This window comes from Zychaea mexicana (assembly GCF_025766255.1).
Source record: "Zychaea mexicana strain RSA 1403 chromosome Unknown BDB00scaffold_17, whole genome shotgun sequence".
Taxonomy (NCBI): Eukaryota; Fungi; Mucoromycota; class Mucoromycetes; order Mucorales; family Lichtheimiaceae; genus Zychaea; species Zychaea mexicana.
Genome location: NW_026516680.1, coordinates 47,612 through 66,259, shown reverse-complemented (window position 1 = coordinate 66,259; position 18,648 = coordinate 47,612). Strand labels below are relative to the sequence as shown.

The following is an 18,648-nucleotide window of genomic DNA, read 5'->3' as shown; positions in this document are numbered from 1 at the left end:
GTACTGTACTAATTTCGTTGCTACTGAATTTTAAATACAAAAGACGACTTTTCTGCAAACAAAAAACACATCATCATTCTCCATACACGACTAAACAGTCAGTGTGATGTAGTTACAGGCGCCGCCACGACTAATACATAGCATGCACAATTAGTGTGATGTTGCAACAGGCGCCACCACTATTATGATACTACTATGATCTCTTTCTTATTATATGCAGAGCTGAGCGCACATACATGCGGATTTCTGGCTATTGTTTGGTCCTATAGTAATAATATAGTGGCTACATAAACAAATATAAATGATACTGCAGGAAACTGCAGGCTGCGGGTGCAAATCAACACTTTCCATGTTATCTTTTACAAGAGTTTCTTTTCTCGATTATGAGCACGAAGTAAGGGCTTTTGGAGGTTATCATAAGTATCAACATCTTCGCCTCTATATACAATGAAAAAGGACCTAGTGAATATCAAATTATCTCGTCTACAGCGTCTTTGTGAATATATCCTACTGTGGAATACGTATGTACTTGTTTGTTGTGAGTAAAGCAACTATTACAAAACAATAAGTCACAAACCTAGTTTTCTTGCTGCTATATATAGCTTGAACATTACGTGTATATGTAGAAGACGAGACGGCGCGTACACATGTATTCCTCTCTCAAATTGCTGCTGCAAAAGATTCTACTTTTGGAAGCGGTAGCAAGTCTCACAGAGCCAGAAGTAGAAGGAGAAGAAACAATAAAACATGATATGTACGAGGCTGCAGTGCGAAACACAATAAGATAAAAGTACTTTGCAGAGTGTGTATCTGTGCTTGGCAAAGCAATAAGCAGAAGCACGCACACAGCAGCACAGCAGCAGCAGAAAGCACAACATACACACAAAGATCGCTGAAACGCCTTCTTGCCTGTATATACGATGCACACTATCCTCTAAAAGCCCCCATAACAACAACATATACACCTCCTGACCCGCCTTCTTTTCTTCCTTTCTTTATCTCTCCTTCGCCTTGTCTCTCTTTCTGTGTGCTTTTATATAATCTTTCTATACTTATTTACACATAATGTCCATTGTACCTAATAATACCTCAAGCAACGCACGACGATCGTTTAGAATGTCGTCTTCAATGAGTTCATCCACGGCGGCCATGAGTCCATCAGTGCACGATGTCGAATCGCCTTCCACCAGCAGTCGACAACGCCAGTCCAAAAAAGACCAAGTACGTTTTCGCCACGTTCTCCCACTTTGCTCTGTTTAATTACTATTTAATAATGCTCCCTCTTTTATTGTTGTCTCCCCTGTTATCTTGAAACGTCTGTATCTCTCAATTTCCGAAAAAAAAACAGGCGATACGTAAAAAAATCGAGCAGGAACTGTCAAAAAAACGGAATTACGGTACACGGGTCCGACAGACCAAGAAAATTGCCGGCACAGTATCCGCTCTGCGACCATCCCAAGCATTGACAATGAAAGGAAGCGTTCTTGTTGTTGAAGCTGCACAGTTGATGGCCGCAAAGCGGAACGACTGTGTGTTGGTGGTGGATGAAGAGGACCATTTGAGCGGTATATTTACGGTAAGCAATCACAGAATACGTAATTGCAGAGAAGAAGAGAACATGCATTATAGTTTTCCTTTTGTGTGCTCGTGTACTGTACGTGTGTGCGTGTGTTTTATTAAATGCGTGTAGGGTAGGCAAAGGATCTGGCGTATCGCGTGGTTGCAAATCATTTGGATGCTAGGTAACTGTTATTGCCCCACTCACTCTTTCTCGCGTCTGGGGTTGCCCACGCCCCTTGTTTCAATCTTCCTATTCCGCTCTTTCCCGCGTTTGCGTCTCTACATCGTAGCATGGTGTGTATAGCACACTGACACTTATACCTCCTTGATTAGATCCACAGCAGTATCTGCTATTATGACACGCGGCCCGATGTGTGTAACAGCCGATACATCCGCACAAGATGCGTTGAGCCTGATGGTTACCCGTGGCTTCCGACATCTGGTAAATATGATAAACAGGAAAACGAGGTTTACTTTGGAGGACGCGTGTACATGCTATTATGTGCTCTAGAGTGTAGTAGCTTTGAAAAGAAAGAAAAGTGCGTGTTGGTGGTGCGGAAAAAAAAAGATTGTTTTGCAGATTTATTTACACCATCGAGGAAAACATATGCATTCTACTGGATTTAGCCTGTATGCAACGAAGAAGGAGATATCTTTGGCCTATTAGATATCACCAAATGTTTATACGAAGCGTTGAAAAAGATGGAACGTGCATACGACTCGTCACGGAAGCTCTACGACGCATTGGAGAGTGTTGAGCGCGAGTGGGCCAAAAACAGCCCTGCCGAAATTGTACACCATATGGATGCATTACGGGTAAAGATGTCTTGCCCAGACCTTACCACAGTATTGGTTGACAACAACAACAACAACAACAATAACTACCCTCATGCAGCTGTTCAGGTGTCTGTCAAAGCACATGTCCGCGACGTTGCTAAGCTGATGAAAGCACATCGGACAACGGCGGTGCTTGTCATGGACCACGGTGGCCTTGCAGGCATTTTCACTGTAATGCTAATTCTGTTTCTTTATTTTCTTATTTACGTGTTACAGACGTGTGCTAAAGCGAGTGTATACGTCTTGTTATTATTGTTACTAGACTAAAGATATAGTGCTTCGAGTGATTGCAGCAGGGCTTGTGCCGGATAATTGCTCAGTGATTCGAGTCATGACTCCGCATCCGGACACTGCAACTACATCCACTAGCATTCTAGAAGCCCTGAAAAAGATGCATGGTACATTGAAGTGAAGAAAAGCGTCGGTGCTGCTTGCAAGTGTGATGCAGAAGAGAGAGAGAGATAGAGAGAGACAGAGAGCTGTAGGGAATGTTTTTACATGCATCTATTCACATGCAACGATTACTTTATATTACACTAGATGGCCATTACCTAAATCTACCAGTCTTGGACGACAATCGAAATATTTGTGGCCTTGTGGATGTCCTCCGGCTGACTTATGCAACCCTTGAGCAGGTAATTAAATAGGCTATCACATATGTGAAGAGAAAGTAGCTTCTTTTATTTTGGGGGACATAGTGGGCTTATGTGTGTACGTTTATTATGCACGCAAAAAGATCAGCAGCATCGAAGGGAACAACAACAACAACAGCAGCAGCAGCATCAATACCAGTGCCGGTGAAAGCAGCAACCATAATATAAATAGCAGCAACAACATAAACAACAACCTTAATAGCAACAACGGCATTCAGCATAGCAGTGATCATAATAACATCAACTCTAATACCCACGGTGTTCCCAGGTTCTGGGACAGCATCACAGGAGGCGATCTGCACGATTTCGACTCGGTGGCTTCTGATTCGTCGCGGGTGTTTGATTCACCTTCAACACCACCACAGCCCGATGATCAACGTGCAGTAGCAGCTGCAGCAGCCCAAGCACAAGTGATGTTGGGAAACATCAACAACAGCAGCAACATATCCTACAATGCAGCATCGTCCGAAGACGACGACCAGCGCTCGGTGCTATCCATGCAGGCACAGGCCAATACCTTTTCATTCAAGTTCTCCGACGGCGCAAAAGCGTACCGGTTCCGATGCCACTTTACCTTATCAGCTGTGCGCCACGCCATCCGGGTCCGGATGACGGCAAAGATGCCACAAGAGGAACTGACACTTGCTTATCTCGATGACGAGGACGATCAGATTCTGTTGACGTGTGACTCCGATGTCATGGATGCAGTAGCGCTCGCACATAAGACGGGGCACGACCGCGTAAAGTTAATCGTGCATACTGCCCCCACTACTGCTGAAGACACACTTCCTATCATTACGAACTCAGGGCAGCAACACGAACGACAGCTCCATCACCATAAGCATAACCATCATCGACAGCATTCACACGACCCGCATCGCCAGCATGAACACGTTCCCACTTCTTTTTCTCCCTCGAGATCCCCTTCTCCTCCTCCTCCTCCTCCTCCTCCTGCAGCCAATGTAGCACCAGCTGCCGTAACGGCAGCATCACCATCAGTAGCAACAACAGCGCTTACCAGCTGCTTCTCTACAACCAGTGAAGGAGAAGTGTCGACAACGCTCACATCATCATCGTCGTCAAGCAATAGTCCAACCAGTGATTCAGATGAAGATGCAACTGCAGCAGAAGATGAGCGGTATTACTATCGACGGCGCCGATCTTGGCGCACTGAAATGTCTGAAAAAAGGAGATATTGCCATGACGACGACGACAACGACAACAACGTGGATTCGATGGGCGACCTTGATGGGGTCCTACTACCAACGGCCGTCATGTTTCTTGGAGCAGTGATTGCTAGTGTAATGATAAATATTGTCGAGCACCGCTAGCTACATAAACGAGTATGGTATTTACTCCAGGCTTGCAAATACATGTGACTTTAAAAGCATCCTCTACACCCTTTGCGAGCTCTGTAGATGTCTATTGCTCAACCGTAACGAGGAATGAGGAATAATGACTCCTTCAGGCCTGTAGTCTGCTTACATGAGCTCGGCAGTTTCATACTGTGTAAATTCGGTCATCGTGATAAAGTTCCAGCACGATTCGACGATACACGTTGTTGTCTAAGATATGAGCTACACAGAGTTCCAGGGGTTGTCTCTAAGCATGCACGCCCGACGGACGAACAGAGTGTGGGCACCAAGGTTGCTAACGGCGCGCTCTTGCAAATGTGTGTGCATACAAAGTGGATGTGGGGCCAATGAGATACCAAATAAGTCGCTGATGACGATGGTGTCGATGAGTATAAATAAGCTACAGGCTGCACAGCAGAATATTCAGTGCACTGACTTGTTGAAGAGGCGACGTTAAAATAAGGAGCATCTGTTGGCATAGGAAAGGGGTTGAGTGGTGTTGCTGGGAGAGACGGTTGCTTAGGTAGCAGAATATGGTCAATGCACGACAAGCTGCACGCAGTGTCAAAAAGTTGACAGCCAGCTCGGGAGCATGCTCCGTGGCGCTGGCCCCCAAGGCCACCAAGCCAACACACAAACACAGCAGTACCCCCCTCCCCCACGCACCCACACCCCCTTTGCCTTGATGGGGTCGAGACAAAACCGACGGTCTGCACATCTGAATAGGCTAAACAACAGAGAATATTTTTTTTCTACAACTTGCATTCTGTTTTTTCATCTCTTTTCCCTTCTCTTTCGCTTCTTCCGAACCACACACACACACACCCTCTCTCTCTCTCTCTCTCTCAAAGCACACATCACACACGTCCTCCACCACGCCATCACTCTCCTTTTCACCCTACCAGTTACTGTTCTTATCACAGCAGACGCTACACACTCATTAGCTCCCACACACTTTCATTTAGCAAACAAAGTCACTTTCTAACCGAAAGAAAGCATGGCAACACCCTCAGCCTTTGTTCCGTGGATGATTCCACACGAAGCCAGTCTTTTTGACACCGGCGCTTCCCATGCTCATGGTTCCGATGCACGTTTCACAAACTGCCGCCTATCTAAAGAGACAGACGACGACGCTATCATCCTTTTGCGGCCCATCGTACAGGAAAAACAGCCAATGTCGGCCCTGCCTTCGCTGCAGGATGTCATGTTCCTGCCCGAAGAATATGATGACCCTTCAGCGTCACCGCCAGGCAGCCGATCCCAAAGTCTGAGCTCATGGTCACCTATCGACGATTCCAGCAGCGATACTAGTAGGAAGAACTCGATTGCTTCATTGCTTAACTCGCCTGTTGCGCTGTCACCATCAACACCGCCTGTTCAACTTCAACAACTGCAGCAACAGCATCAGCATCAGCATCAGCAGCAGCAGCAGCAGTCTTTAAAACGCGGACGTCCTCGACAAAATCCAACTACAATGCAGCAGGTGATTAAGCGACTCAAGCGACCATCACAGGTTGCGGCAACCGAAGAAAAGAAGCGTGGTGGTGATGGTAGTAACAATAGTGCTGGTGGCAATGCAGTCACAAAGGGCCTACGCCACTTTAGCAAGCTCGTGTCTGACAAAGTGGCGGAGCGCGGCGTGACAACCTACAATCAAGTTGCGGACGAGCTCGCAGCCGAGATACGCGATGGTCGCAAGCAAGGCTATGATCAAAAGAACATCCGTCGACGCGTATACGATGCTCTCAACGTGTTGATGGCCATGGACATCATTGCAAAGGATAAGAAGGAGATCCGCTGGCTTGGTATTCCTGCCAGTCTCCAACAGCCCGTCGACCATCAGCAACATCAACAAAGCAGCAGCAACACCAGCAGCAGCAGCAGTACCAAAGAACGAGAACAACTGATGCAACAGATTCAGCAAGAAGAACAGCGACAGCATGAGCTGATGCAAGCAACGCAACAGATGCGCAGCGTCGTAAGCGATAAGATGGAGCAGTACCTGCAAATCAGACAGCTCATCCATCGCAACCAGCTCAACGGTCCCACCAACAGCAGTATAGACGGCGAGGATAACAACATTTCATTACCGTTTTTTGTTGTCGGATGCAGCGATCCCCACCATGTCGACGTTGCTCAAGATGGACGAGAGGCAGTCATCAGCAGTAATAGCAGCAGTAGCAACGACGATGACGATGACCAAGGGAAGACCAGTATGCCCATTTACGAAGATGCACGTGTCCTGCAGGTGCTGGGTTTCCATCACATGTCAAGACAAGACAAGCTTGCATTTTTGCCAGATCCAAATTGGGCCCCGTATCTTCAAGACACTGTCGCTGCGGCTTCATAATGGCCGCTTCGACTTGTCACTTCTTCTGTCCAACCATCCATCCATCCATCCATCCATCGCGCATATACTTTCGTACATTTGTTTCTCACTTATACACGCACACACAATAACACATGCTTTTCCACCACCATCATTACCACATATACCATCAATCAATGTTTTTTTCTTCATCCCTCTTGTGATTATGCCCCCCTCCCTGTTTAAACCTTACAATTCCACTTTATCTTTTCTTCTTTTACATATGTGTGACTTTATATAGCTGAATTTTTCTTCTTCTCCATTTCACCACACTTTTTCTTTAATTATTGTAAGTTTTTTTTGCAAAGACAAACAGAGCACAAAAAAGATTTTCTTTTTATGTAACGAATAAGGCAACCCGTCTCCTCTTTGCCCGTTTGATTGGGCTGAGCATCACTTGTATTACCTGCGCGCTTTTGGATTCTTCGGATCAAGCAAGCGACATACATAGAGGCTTGATAAGTCAATCCCAATCAAGAACACGCGTCTACAAGATTCACGCGTCCTTCTATTTACTATTGTGACGGTACACAACTGCCGTCTATACAAGTGACAGAAGCCGCTTACAAAAACGAGATCTCTCTTTCTCTCACATAGCATTTTTCTTATTAATTGAGCCATGTACTCTTCTATTGCATAATACGACTTGGCTCTTGATCAAACGTACGTATCGCTCGCTTCTAAGCGGATCACCATACCCATATACGCTGATTTATTTGGAACAATTCCAAAAGCTTCCCGAATGTGGGTCGCCGGTTACGGATAGGTTCTTATTCATTTATGCTTGTTTGTCACCATTCACTTGGCTATGTCACTGATTTCCCTTTCATTCCACAGGCGTCTTTTTCTTGCGGTACTTGCTCTCCTTATACTCCGGATGCCCAAAATAAACAGCCTATTTATGAAATCTTTCCGTGCAGTCTTAGTACGCTAGTCCCTTTTCTACTACAGTCTATCAGTCTTTTATAATCAAATACATCGTTATGCTACTAGTAGCTTAGAGTATTAAAGCAGTCATGCACACACCAAGTGCTTCTTCCTCTTTTCTTAGAGGACATCCTTGCTTCTTGACCAACTTGTAGAAAATGGTAATTTGTGAAATACTGCGATATCATAAGCGTGTTAGACGGTACATTACTTCTTTAAAGGAAAAGCCAAGAGATATGAAGAATTTCAACCACTTACTCCAAGAAACTGGTAGTCCTTGATCGTCGTAGTGGTTCTGCGAATAGACGCGGATCTCACCAGAAACTGTACCAATTTTCAGCACCATTGTTATAGGTGCTTTGTATAGAGCTGATATGTAAAGGAATCAACATTCTTTGGTTGTAACCATTTTCGAAAACTTTTCTGCTTATAGTAACGGGTGATCTACTGTAATATAATACGAAATTGCAACTATGATCACTGTAGACATACTAGATTATATTGCGTGCAATACTCGAGAAATCAACAGACAATGAAAGATAGCTCAAGGGCCGGATAATCATAGAAATAGAATCTGTTTGCAAATGTAAGGATTACTTTGCCGTACGGCGACACGATATCAACCGCGTGTTTATGTTTTCTTCACAAACGCTTCAAATGAATGAATCTTGCCATATGCTGTCATGTCTCTTAGTTGTAACTGTTCGATGGAGCGTTGGATGATTTTGTTGTTGTTTTGCTTGTATATTATATACACATTCGTGATATGACAAGCTTAATGCCTTTTCAGACGTGTTTGTAACACCTTTCACACCGGCCTGGTCAAGCTAAAAAAATGACCATCCCGCTAGTCTACCGCCAACCCACGGAAAGAAGCCTGTTGCTTTTCAGAACAGCGTCGATTACGAATGATAGAAATTTAAAGACTCCTCGAACCAAAAAATGCGTACCCGAATAATAACCATTAGCCTGGTGTAGCGCAGATTTTCGCGTAAAAGTAGTCCAATTTCCTCAGCCTGTCGCATCATACTATAAGAGAAAAAGGCGTCTTTAGATGCTAGCAGCACTAGTAAAACGAACGTGTTACAGCTAGCGAAAAGCTTGAGGTAGTAGTTATACATAAACATTTAGTTACAAACGTGTATACATGGGTCGCAAGTGAACAAAGAAATGGCGCAGCAATAAAAGCTAAATACTACCCATGGGGTCTATTTTCAATGGCAATCATAATAGACCACTTTCACAGAAAACTTATGTATCCGTTTACGACACGCATCGAATAGCTCTTGACGGCATATTAAAATCCGTTAGAAGTGAATCCTCAACTACTGAATGATATGTGGGAGTTCATGGATAATTATAATGAAAGCGAAGATTTTGATTTTGCCCCTGTGTTTCTTGTATGTTGCCACAAGAGACAGGCTTTGGTCACACCTACCAGAATTGTTTTCTGTGGCAAAGCGGACATGGATTGCCTTTTTTACTACAACTTTTACGATGAAGACTCTTGTGTGACATTACACCATGGTCCATAAAACAAAAGATATCTGGTTACGAAAGCATTAATCTGATCTTCTTCCTTCCCACTTCTTTTTTTGCTCTTTGTAAGCTGAGCGAGAGTTTATAGTGATGGATTACGACGATATTGAACGGTACTATATCGGACGTATTGTGGGTTCAGTTGTCGGCGCCGTGGTAGGACTGGCAATCGTAAGCTCGTTTCTATGTGATTTTTAGCACCCGCACACACTGGGGGTTAGACAAAGGTCACCTTTTCTAATAAGAGAGAAACTACTACCGCTAGTTGATCATCATCGCTGTCTGCGTACGCAGACGTCAAAAGAAGGAGCTACAACAACAGCAGCAACAGCAACAGCAACAGCAAATATACTATCAGCCTTATCTACCGGGACAACTACCACCGCCTCCTCCTGCTGATGCAACTCAACAAATGGTTGCCATCCCAATCCCTCCAGGAAGTGCACAGCTACCTCAACAACCTCCTCAACCAGGCTATTACTATGCTGTGTTGCAGCCAGCACAGCAAGCAATGCCAGCAGCACCGGAGGTAGCACCCAGTAGTAATACTAGTGCTCCGTATCATTTTGCTGCTGATCCTTCGTTATCGCCACCAACACCACCGCTGGCCACTACAGCAGTAGCTGGATCAGATAGTCCAGGCAGTACAAAGGAACAAGTACCAGCACAACAGCAGAATCAATACCACTAGCAGTTAAACGGACTCTGTCATACTGTATCTACTATACAGTATACATTAATCTTTATCTCATCACCTTATTGTTAATTTGCGAAGCCATCTTCTTTTATTACTATTTCTCCATTGATATTTGGCATTCGTGCATATCATCAGACATTTTAATGTGTATTGCATAAAAATACGAAACAAAAAGTTAGTATTAAGGGCTACATATTTGAAAATTTTGCCCCATCTTTTTATTTAATTATGCTTTTTGTATGTGTGTAGTATTATTTGTATATCAGGGTAAAGTTATTGGTTGGGCTAATTGTGAAGGGAAGGGAGGAGGAAGGTATAACGGGCTAATAGCGCGTAGAGGTGATTATTTGCTATATCTTACTAGAAAACTACGTGGCGCAGCGTTGACATCTTTTCCACCTTTGGTGTCAGACGTAATTGCACGCAGTATGCATGTACTATGAGCGTATGCCTTTCCAGCTGGTAAAAACACACGTGGTGGTGGTGTTGCTATCATATATATAAAATTATAATAAGTAAAGTTAGAATATAAAAAATAGCACTAAGCTAGGAATTATATAGTAATGAAGTGAACACACATATGTAAAAATCTCATGAAAACGTACTTGATGAATAATAGCATACATCGCCACATTTTCATTAACCATGCCTTGATGTCTTGAACCTTCGGGATAGACCATATCAAATTTACGAAAAATACGGCGGCAATATCTAGAGATCAACAAGGAAATACTACATTGTCCTGCACATATTGCATTTAGTGATATCCACTTTTGATCTGTTTGAAGCTAGAATGATTGCGATGTGTTTAGTACATAGCATAAGTTAAAAGTTCTTGCGTGTCGGTCACGTTTGATACAGCTTCACTTTCTACAAGGGTGTGTGACTGATAATGGCTTTTGTAAACATGTTTCTACAAGTACGTAATATGATTTACCCCCTAATGTATGAGTTGATGCCACTGAACTGTAGTAATAAAAGCTAGTAAAGAGAAATGGATGTGCTATCAACCACTCTATGCCACATCTACAATTGATCTTAGGTAGAGCGCTAATCATATTCTTTGAAAGGCTATGTATATCTAGCATTTCTAGAAACAGTATCAAGTTATGTAAATGTAATTAATTTTAACATAGAATCAACCCATTAAAAGTTCCTCTTACTACCAAAACGCAAAGAAACTGTTTTGTTGGTTATAAAAAATTATCCATTTGGCTTTTTGCTATGAATAAGATTGTTGATGATGGGGATAATGGAAGATAGGAATGATGTTAAATTATATATTAAGGCAGGTGGTGGGATATCTTTTTAGAAAAATAAATTATACTCCTTACAGAACTTTTCAGGTGGAAGGTAAACAAAATAGCATTCTCTGGTTACAATGCAGTATTATTGGAAGTAACCAGTTTGTCCTTGACATCGCGCACAGCTTCGTCATTCACCTGACTACACTCAGCAATGTCAATGTCTTCCAAATCTGAACACTCTTCGAGAAGACTAAGCACACCTTGGTCCGTGACATCATGGCAGCGCCATAAAACGACACGCCTTAATCCCGGAATGCCAGCAATTTCGGCTACAACATCATCCGTAAAAGATGGGATCGAGATAAACCCAAGCTCTTGGAGCGTTGGCCATGGGCTTGTCTTGAGGCTTCGCAAGAAACCAACCAAAATAGATGTACTAAACTCGCAGTTTTCAAATTGGAGCACTTGCAGACGGCAAGGCAGGTCCAATAGCAATGGTAACAGGATTGCTGATCCAGGGCAGTTCCAGAATCGAAGTCGGGATACGGTATGTGCTAAAGCGGTTGTGCCTGTACGAAGTGCATTGATAAAACCCAGGACACCTCGTTCGTCCCCCATCTCAAATGTTGACGTGATGGTGTATTTTCGGGATGATTCCACGTTGTTGATATCTTCGGTTGCTGTGATGGTCGCATCGACTTGAGCACGGTTGTTCCATGCAGCATATGTTCGATGGAGGTTCAGGTTGTCTCCGTTAAAGTGTCGAATCAAATAGTCGGAATCAACGGGGAAATCGGTTCCGCAATAGAGTGACAGCTTCTTCAGACCGTTCGTGTCCATTGCAAGCAAAGCTTGGAGATCAACCCAAGCGTGATCATTTGTGCAAGGCATCGCGAGTGCCTGCAGACCAATATGTTCCGATTGCTGTTCCTTGTCAATCATTTCGTCGTCCCAGAAGCTCATGTCAGGACCATATGCCTCCACATCACCCAGGCTAATGTACCGGAGGTTGGTGTATCGTTTCCGGATTTTCATCACAGGAGCTGAAGCCTCGTATCCGCCTACTTGCAAATACTGTAGCTTTGGGCATGTGTTGAGTACTGCTTCAACTTCCGAGTCATCTGGCCGAAACGGGGTTGTCCAATTGAGATGCGTCAATTCCAGCTCGCTGGGTGATGCATGCGTGGGTTCGGGTATCTGGATAATTCTAGTCGAAAATGCAACGTTAAGCCGTTTCAAGCCAGGGCAAGCCATTAAGATCGACGATAAACTGGGCAACGTGTAGGCATCCGACTGATCTGCTGTTTCCCAATTGGCTTTCAGTGTAAGTTCCGTCAAGGTGTCCCTCAAGTAACTAACGGAGTCAAGGATATTTCTGTGTGTGCAAATGCAATTTTCCCACGCTTAACATTAGCATCAATTTTCAGACAGATGAGAGAGTGAGTAAGTCTTGTAAAAATATAAAGTTCTTGAGAGAGGGGCAAGTATAAAAACATAGAATCCGCTTTTCAAGGGACTTACTTAGTGATTGGATGTTATTTAAAGATCCAGAACGCATTCGCTCCAGGCTCCCGTTAATTGCTTTGTCGTTTCCATTGTGGATCGTGTATTTCCGAATGTACGTGCCGATGAAAGTCAGCTTGGTGATAACGTCATAATCCCCATGCGTAATTGATAACTGGTGCCATAACGTAGGAATACTCGTAATATGTTCTCGCCACCCGCGGCTCACGTCCATGTATTCCAAAAGCTCGTCAGTAGTAAGCAGTTCTAGGATCGACGATACAATTTCGTACGGCAGTAAACAAATAAAGTCGACATGCTCTTTTGTTGACTGTTGATGCTGCTGCTGCTTTTGGTCTGAAAAGGGCGACAAAACGTCGAGCCGATCGTAATCTAATGCAGCCTTGACCACTGATGCACTCATCGTTGAATCGGCTATTTGCTTCTTTTGCAGTTGCTGTGGGTAGCCAAGTTGGAGTGCCGTTGCTAGCCGAGCGGATATTTCGTTCGGTGCTTGCGACATGTTTACACAAATGGACGTCATTCGTAAGAGATGTGTTCTATCTGATCAACTAACTCTTCACCACTTGATGGAATAGCGATGTAGAAAGTTTTGCGGGGCTTTTTAGTGAGTTTAAGAATATCGAAAAAGGATTTGACAAATGTGACCTTGGAGATCCCCTTGGCATCGGTAGATCCGGCAATTTAATCTTCCGTAATTGAAAGCGAAAGCAGGACGGACTCATCAGGCCTTCTTCAACAATGTAATAAAAGTTTTTCCGCATAAATGTTGTGATCCCTTTACTGTTTCTTTTCAAAAATTTCATCTACTGTACGTATCAGCGTCTTTTATAACAGGTTCTTAAAGATACATAGGGTATAAAGAGAAAAAAGCTGTAATTTTAGTATATGAAGTGAACTATACGATTCCCAATCAAATGAGGGATGGTTGTAACAAAAACGTTTATACAATTAAGGATAGATGACACAAAGAAAAATTAAGAAAGAGTTTAAGATGAAATATACTACTACTGGGCTAACTAATAATACTGATATGGTATACTATGACTTGTCTAAAAGTTCCAAATCAATTGGAAATCGATCGTCTAAGTTAAAACATAAAGTATTTTAATCAGTACTTCGTCTATCGTCATGATTGAGTACAGAAACATACATGTTTGACCAGCCGCATCACTAGGTGGTGTTGCCCAGATTGTTTGCGAAATACTAAACGAATCGTCATTCAAGAACGGTGTGTCTTCTTTGACAAACTTTAACCTTGAGCGATTCAACTTGAGTTTAATAAACCTAAGTAAATAAAACAATAATAAAAATAGAGAGTTAGCATATATACACTGTCTGTTTCAGAAAATAGTATTTAGGAAACACTTTACTCGTCAAAAACAAGGATCTCCGGGTCCTCTGCCGATTTAGATAACCGATCAGTGATGAACTGCGTAAACATTTGTGAGCCCACCAGATGCGATAGGTAGGGCTATTATTATCGGGAACATATACTGTTAGCAAATCATATCAAATTTGGTTCACTCAAACCAGCTTTAAAGAATGCTCAAATGTCACTAATTACCCGGGTATCTTTGTCAGAATGCTTCATGAATTTTTCTTTAGAAAAGTAAAGTACACCGCGTTGCATTTTCTTTGAATAGTCGCCTGTAGATGCCAATGCAGCAGCACCATTGAGTTCTTGTGTATCGTCGACAAAGCCTGTTCGATAATTATACAAGAGGGACGCAAACATGCGCAGAAATGCTTCTTGGACTTTACGCTCATTGAAACATGCAGGCAAACATGCATGTAATATCTGATTTGTACAGTTATCATGGGTCACCAATTGACATTCTAAAGGAATACGTTATCGATGAGAGTCCATATCTTTCTCTTCTTTAATCTCTCTCACAAAGTTTACCTTGGCATCGCATAAACATGCGCTGGCGTACCCGCGTATCCTCACCATCAGCAAACTCGGATACAGGCTTTCCACATAGACATCGGTACCCTTGTAGGCTAAGAAGCTCGCGAGAAAATACTTCGGTCATAATATGCCCTTCGATATGTTTGATACGACGCATCACTTCACAATTTTGCTGATGGGCATATTCTTGGTTGTAACCCTGGCTATATGGCGATGATGCGGTGGAGTTGCGAGGCGATGCGGCTGTATCAACAGAAGTCTCCGAGAAATTGTTTTGCTGTACAAGTAAAATGAGAATTAATTAAAACTAAGCGTATAACAACAGCTTGCATCATGCTTCTTTTTTTTAAAAACATACTTGGAATGCAGCACGGGGCTTTGACATGAATGTCGACAGGCGTCGTTTTGTTTTCACCTAGAAACAGTGGATTAAAGATTATTATATAAACTTATAATCAACTAGCAACAATCCTTCAATACATACGTCTTTACTATTACTGCTATCGCTCGAGCTTGATTGTCGACTCAAACGGCCAATGCCAGTCTGTGACGACGTTTCGGCTCTGCGAATAATAACATCACTCCTATTACTTCGAGTTGATCCATGCCGTTGGACTCCTGTCGTTGTCATAGATGATCTTTGCGTGGAAGTAGAAGGGTGATGGTGATGGTGATGCAGACGATTCTTTGAAGCTGTTGGGCTCATGGGCGGCGTATGGAGCGAGGATGTAGATGCTGAGCCTTGTGTGGCAAGTTTAACACTGCCAGGATACTGAGGCATAGCCGGCAATGGGACATCCAGTGACGTTGAAAGCGATGTGGATGAATCATTTGAACTGCGAGTACTTGCGTTGCTCGACCATAGCCCGGACAAGGGACGACCGCTAGTACCACCTGAAGCTACTGTTGTATTGTTAGACCATATGGAATTGCTAAACTCGGATGTGTTTGAGGTGCGTTGTGGTGCGTCATATGTATTTTGCACTTTGGAACGGCCACAGGAGAGCAGCATCCGGCTGTTGGGAAACATTTCCTTGATGGATAGTGGGACGCCATAGGGGATTCGGTGTCGAGAGCCATGGAGGGGCGCATATTGTTCGATGGCTGTGTAGAGTTTTTTTCGCTGTCGATCGGGAATTGTCATTGTCGCATGGTATTGGTGCATTGTGTTACTGTCAAGATTCACTATACATGTCTATGAGAGACAGAAGAGGAAAAAACCGGTTATGTTATCACGGCGTTGTCTTTGAAAAGGAAAACTTTGTACTTACATCCTCGGCAATATAATCCTCCACGTCAGACATGTCTCCCATGAACCCAACAATATACGGTACTGGTGCCTAAAGCAATAGTACGTCAGTGTCTGCTTGAGACCATATCGCCACGGCCGAAAACAAAATGATTTATACCTGAAGACAAGTCAGTAATCGTCGTGGTAATACGGGTATAAAAACAAATTGCCAGTAGAGCGGAAACAGGAGGTATCGAAACGTCTCGCATGCTAGTGAAAGCATCCCCGCATATTGAGATAAGAATAGCACCTTTCCTTCTGCAAGCAATGTCTGTTGGGAAGAAAATTATGGGTTTCAGCAGGAAGTCATTTTGATGCATTACGCTTCATATTTACCTCTGTAATAGCCAAGATCAAGTGAGGCGATAATGCTCGAAACACTGGGTATAGTGAGAACTAGCGATGTTACAAATATCCATCGTTTTTAGTACATGTTTCTCTCTGCTTGCATGCAAACAACAAGTGACGCCTAGACAGCACTTACATTCTTCAATAAAGGGACTTGGTTGACAGGTGGTCGAGAGAAGAATAGGGGTCGATGATTGATGCTTAAGCCAATCTCGAATCGTCCAGGGGGTGGCAACGGTACCTCACGGATAATGTTATGCACGGCGCTCTCCACGTTTAACAAGACACCTTTGTGTCTGTGTCCACGAACGCCCACCACAGCATCTACTAAAACACGGAGCCAATCGCCGTACAAGTCATTCCAAGGCATGCATCCTAGTAGACCGACACTCTTGGGCACCCAGACATTCTGCGCTGTGCATACGCCCATCTTGACCGGTTCCAGCAGTTCTGTGTAAAGGGTCACGTTCTCCTGTGCACTACGAACCAACTCCTCCAATTGTTCCCGCTGTTGTTGAATTTCGGACGTCGAGCTCAATGTCGTAAGTGATGCAAGCTGTGCTCCATGTTGCTTTCGCTTGGCTTCCTCTTCGTTTATCTTGGTTTGCAGATGTTGCGCATATTCGACCGTACTTGATGCCTGCAGAATAGTAAAACACAGAATGAGCCACATGTTTCTAGCCTCTTCATAATTACAAAGGGGCTCTTGTCTGAGCACTTGCCATATTCTCTTCGACCCAGTCTTGGATCGCTTCATCCACAGGTTTAATAAGCCGCTCTGGTAGCCGTTCATAGAATACGACACATGTACCATTGATTGTTGCTCCTTTCTCATCTGTCATTGCCTATAAACATACCACCTCTTTTGTAAGCCATTCGGAATATTGATGAAGGATGAGAGTTGGCTATAAAGGATAAATGCGCTTACAAAAGAATGTAGTCGCTCTGGCGGAGGTTGAGATCCGTAGTGTAGTGTGATTTCTTTTGGAAAGCAAAACTAGATCGAATAGACCATCAGTAACCCCAACAAAATATTTTGGTTGTTAAAATCCCGGTTGTATTGTAAAGGCGTTCTTTTACCATAGCGACATAGGGCGGAAAAGGTTGCGATGGCACGCAATTTTGCTTCGGGTACCGCATTAAAACGGTGGGTATATACTGCAGATCAAGAATATTCGGCACGGCAACGGCATTTGGATTATTTTCTTGTAGGTTCTTTGGTGTCACCGTTGCGACACTATCGATCGACGATTGCGTCCCATGCATCCATGCTGGTGGCTCCGAGTACTGACGTTGTCGACGAGTACTTGATCCTTAGGAAGAGACAAACAAGAAGAACAAGGCAGTGGATCAGCGACTTTCCCTTCTTCTTCTCTCCCCCCTCATCCTGTCCTTCCTCCACGCACTTCTACCTTATATGTTGACATCCAATCCTTCATCTGTATTCTATACGAGTAGTTACACACACATACCACTTTCGGGCTGCCAAGTATGTGACTGATGCAAGCTATAACGATCGCTGGCTGCTACATGCGTTGAAGACGACCGTTGCCTGCGCTGCTGTTCCTGGTCTTGTTGGTGCGTGTCAAATTTCTCCGCCAAGCGATGCTGATCGTGGACTGCAATGACAGTGTCTCTAGCAGTGTCTCGCTCCTTGTCAAAGTGATCAATGACAGCCTGAACATGATCGAGGACGCCAAACGAAGAATCTCTTATACGGCCACTGCTGTTCTTTCCAGAATGCAGTTCTGCGGGGAGAGTAACTGTTCTGGTAGGGAGTGCTCGATGGTGGTTATCGCCATTACCATTAGTGCTAGTGGTAGTGGTTGTAGTGCTGTTTTTGCTGCTGCTGCTGCCACCGTCACTGCGCGGAGACAAGGACGTGGAGGATGTATGGGGGGTGTGATGATTGACACCGCCACTGCTGCTTTTGCTATTGTTGGGTTCGTCTAATGGCGTAGGTGATGCCTCGACCACCTGATTTGAATCACTATTGTTGCTGTTGTTCTTTTTGTCAAGGTCATTGACTGCAGTTTGCTGTCGCTCATAGTAGTAATCGTCGTCGGTGATTCTTCGGCCCTGCTTTGCCGCTTGGTAGGTTGCCAACAGGTCATCGTCATGGAGACCTGCGACAAAGAAATAGTCGGCCAGCTGCGAGCCAGGTGCAGGACTATTAGACATAATAGCAACGGGTATGTGTGGTGGATATGCGAATGTGGAAACAACGAAAGAGAAAAAGAAGAGTAGTAGGGCAAACAGATTCTCTCCGCTTTTTCTCTGATTAAAGGGAATTTTGCAAGCTTTTTTCTGATCTGCATTAAATTCTGAAGCCTGCATTATAATATGTATCGCATTTTACCCAATTTTGCGAGAGTACATGTGCTCTCCTC

General features: G+C 43.9%; 7 protein-coding genes across 7 annotated transcripts; 3 read left to right on the top strand and 4 right to left on the bottom strand.

Moving 5' to 3' along the window:
* Positions 1-644: 644 nt before the first annotated feature.
* Positions 645-1,371, bottom strand: BDB00DRAFT_810978 (uncharacterized protein). The gene has a single exon (XM_053122581.1). The coding sequence runs from the start codon at positions 957-959 to the stop codon at positions 684-686; it is 276 nt and encodes a 91-aa protein (XP_052982190.1). The 5' UTR covers positions 960-1,371; the 3' UTR covers positions 645-683.
* BDB00DRAFT_759236 (uncharacterized protein) lies at positions 1,150-3,044 on the top strand (the record flags this gene model as incomplete). The annotated part of the gene is made up of 7 exons (XM_053119107.1): positions 1,150-1,221; positions 1,349-1,576; positions 1,696-1,742; positions 1,894-2,002; positions 2,188-2,568; positions 2,660-2,795; positions 2,938-3,044. The coding sequence occupies 7 exons, from the start codon at positions 1,150-1,152 to the stop codon at positions 3,042-3,044; spliced, it is 1,080 nt and encodes a 359-aa protein (XP_052982189.1).
* A 2,835-nt stretch (positions 3,045-5,879) lies between these two features.
* Positions 5,880-6,755, top strand: BDB00DRAFT_785881 (E2F/DP family winged-helix DNA-binding domain-containing protein; the record flags this gene model as incomplete). Its single annotated transcript, XM_053120566.1, has 1 exon — positions 5,880-6,755. The coding sequence occupies one exon, from the start codon at positions 5,880-5,882 to the stop codon at positions 6,753-6,755; it is 876 nt and encodes a 291-aa protein (XP_052982188.1).
* Positions 6,756-9,329: 2,574 nt separating this feature from the next.
* Positions 9,330-10,598, top strand: BDB00DRAFT_785880 (uncharacterized protein; the record flags this gene model as incomplete). The annotated part of the gene is made up of 5 exons (XM_053120565.1): positions 9,330-9,410; positions 9,505-9,897; positions 10,186-10,203; positions 10,301-10,398; positions 10,556-10,598. 5 exons carry the CDS (start codon positions 9,330-9,332, stop codon positions 10,596-10,598), a joined length of 633 nt encoding a protein of 210 aa, XP_052982187.1.
* A 570-nt stretch (positions 10,599-11,168) lies between these two features.
* BDB00DRAFT_177327 (uncharacterized protein) lies at positions 11,169-12,920 on the bottom strand. The gene is made up of 2 exons (XM_053116352.1): positions 12,705-12,920; positions 11,169-12,558 (listed from the first exon to the last, which is right to left on the bottom strand). Exon 2 carries the CDS (start codon positions 12,435-12,437, stop codon positions 11,313-11,315), a length of 1,125 nt encoding a protein of 374 aa, XP_052982186.1. The 5' UTR covers positions 12,438-12,558; positions 12,705-12,920; the 3' UTR covers positions 11,169-11,312.
* BDB00DRAFT_177321 (uncharacterized protein) lies at positions 12,522-13,437 on the bottom strand. The gene has a single exon (XM_053116351.1). The coding sequence runs from the start codon at positions 13,228-13,230 to the stop codon at positions 12,607-12,609; it is 624 nt and encodes a 207-aa protein (XP_052982185.1). The 5' UTR covers positions 13,231-13,437; the 3' UTR covers positions 12,522-12,606.
* Positions 13,438-13,526: 89 nt separating this feature from the next.
* On the bottom strand, positions 13,527-18,585 carry BDB00DRAFT_810969 (AEX-3 domain-containing protein). The gene is made up of 15 exons (XM_053122580.1): positions 17,731-18,585; positions 17,339-17,571; positions 17,187-17,255; positions 16,981-17,103; positions 16,395-16,898; positions 16,247-16,306; positions 16,029-16,181; positions 15,891-15,959; positions 15,104-15,814; positions 14,978-15,034; positions 14,614-14,896; positions 14,275-14,546; positions 14,081-14,181; positions 13,861-13,994; positions 13,527-13,792 (listed from the first exon to the last, which is right to left on the bottom strand). The coding sequence occupies exons 1-15, from the start codon at positions 18,437-18,439 to the stop codon at positions 13,749-13,751; spliced, it is 3,522 nt and encodes a 1,173-aa protein (XP_052982184.1). The 5' UTR covers positions 18,440-18,585; the 3' UTR covers positions 13,527-13,748.
* Positions 18,586-18,648: the final 63 nt, after the last annotated feature.

Coding starts and splice junctions, on each gene's coding strand:
- BDB00DRAFT_810978 (XM_053122581.1), bottom strand. CDS start 959: ATGTTGTTGTTATGGGGGCTTTTAGAGGATAGTGTGCATCGTATATAC.
- BDB00DRAFT_177327 (XM_053116352.1), bottom strand. CDS start 12,437: ATGGCTTGCCCTGGCTTGAAACGGCTTAACGTTGCATTTTCGACTAGA.
- BDB00DRAFT_177321 (XM_053116351.1), bottom strand. CDS start 13,230: ATGACGTCCATTTGTGTAAACATGTCGCAAGCACCGAACGAAATATCC.
- BDB00DRAFT_810969 (XM_053122580.1), bottom strand. CDS start 18,439: ATGTCTAATAGTCCTGCACCTGGCTCGCAGCTGGCCGACTATTTCTTT. Junction 16,899..16,980: donor ACTGGGTCGAAGAGAATATG/GCAAGTGCTCAG, acceptor ACTATTCTGCAG/GCATCAAGTACGGTCGAATA. Junction 13,995..14,080: donor GAGATCCTTGTTTTTGACGA/GTAAAGTGTTTC, acceptor TTATTTACTTAG/GTTTATTAAACTCAAGTTGA.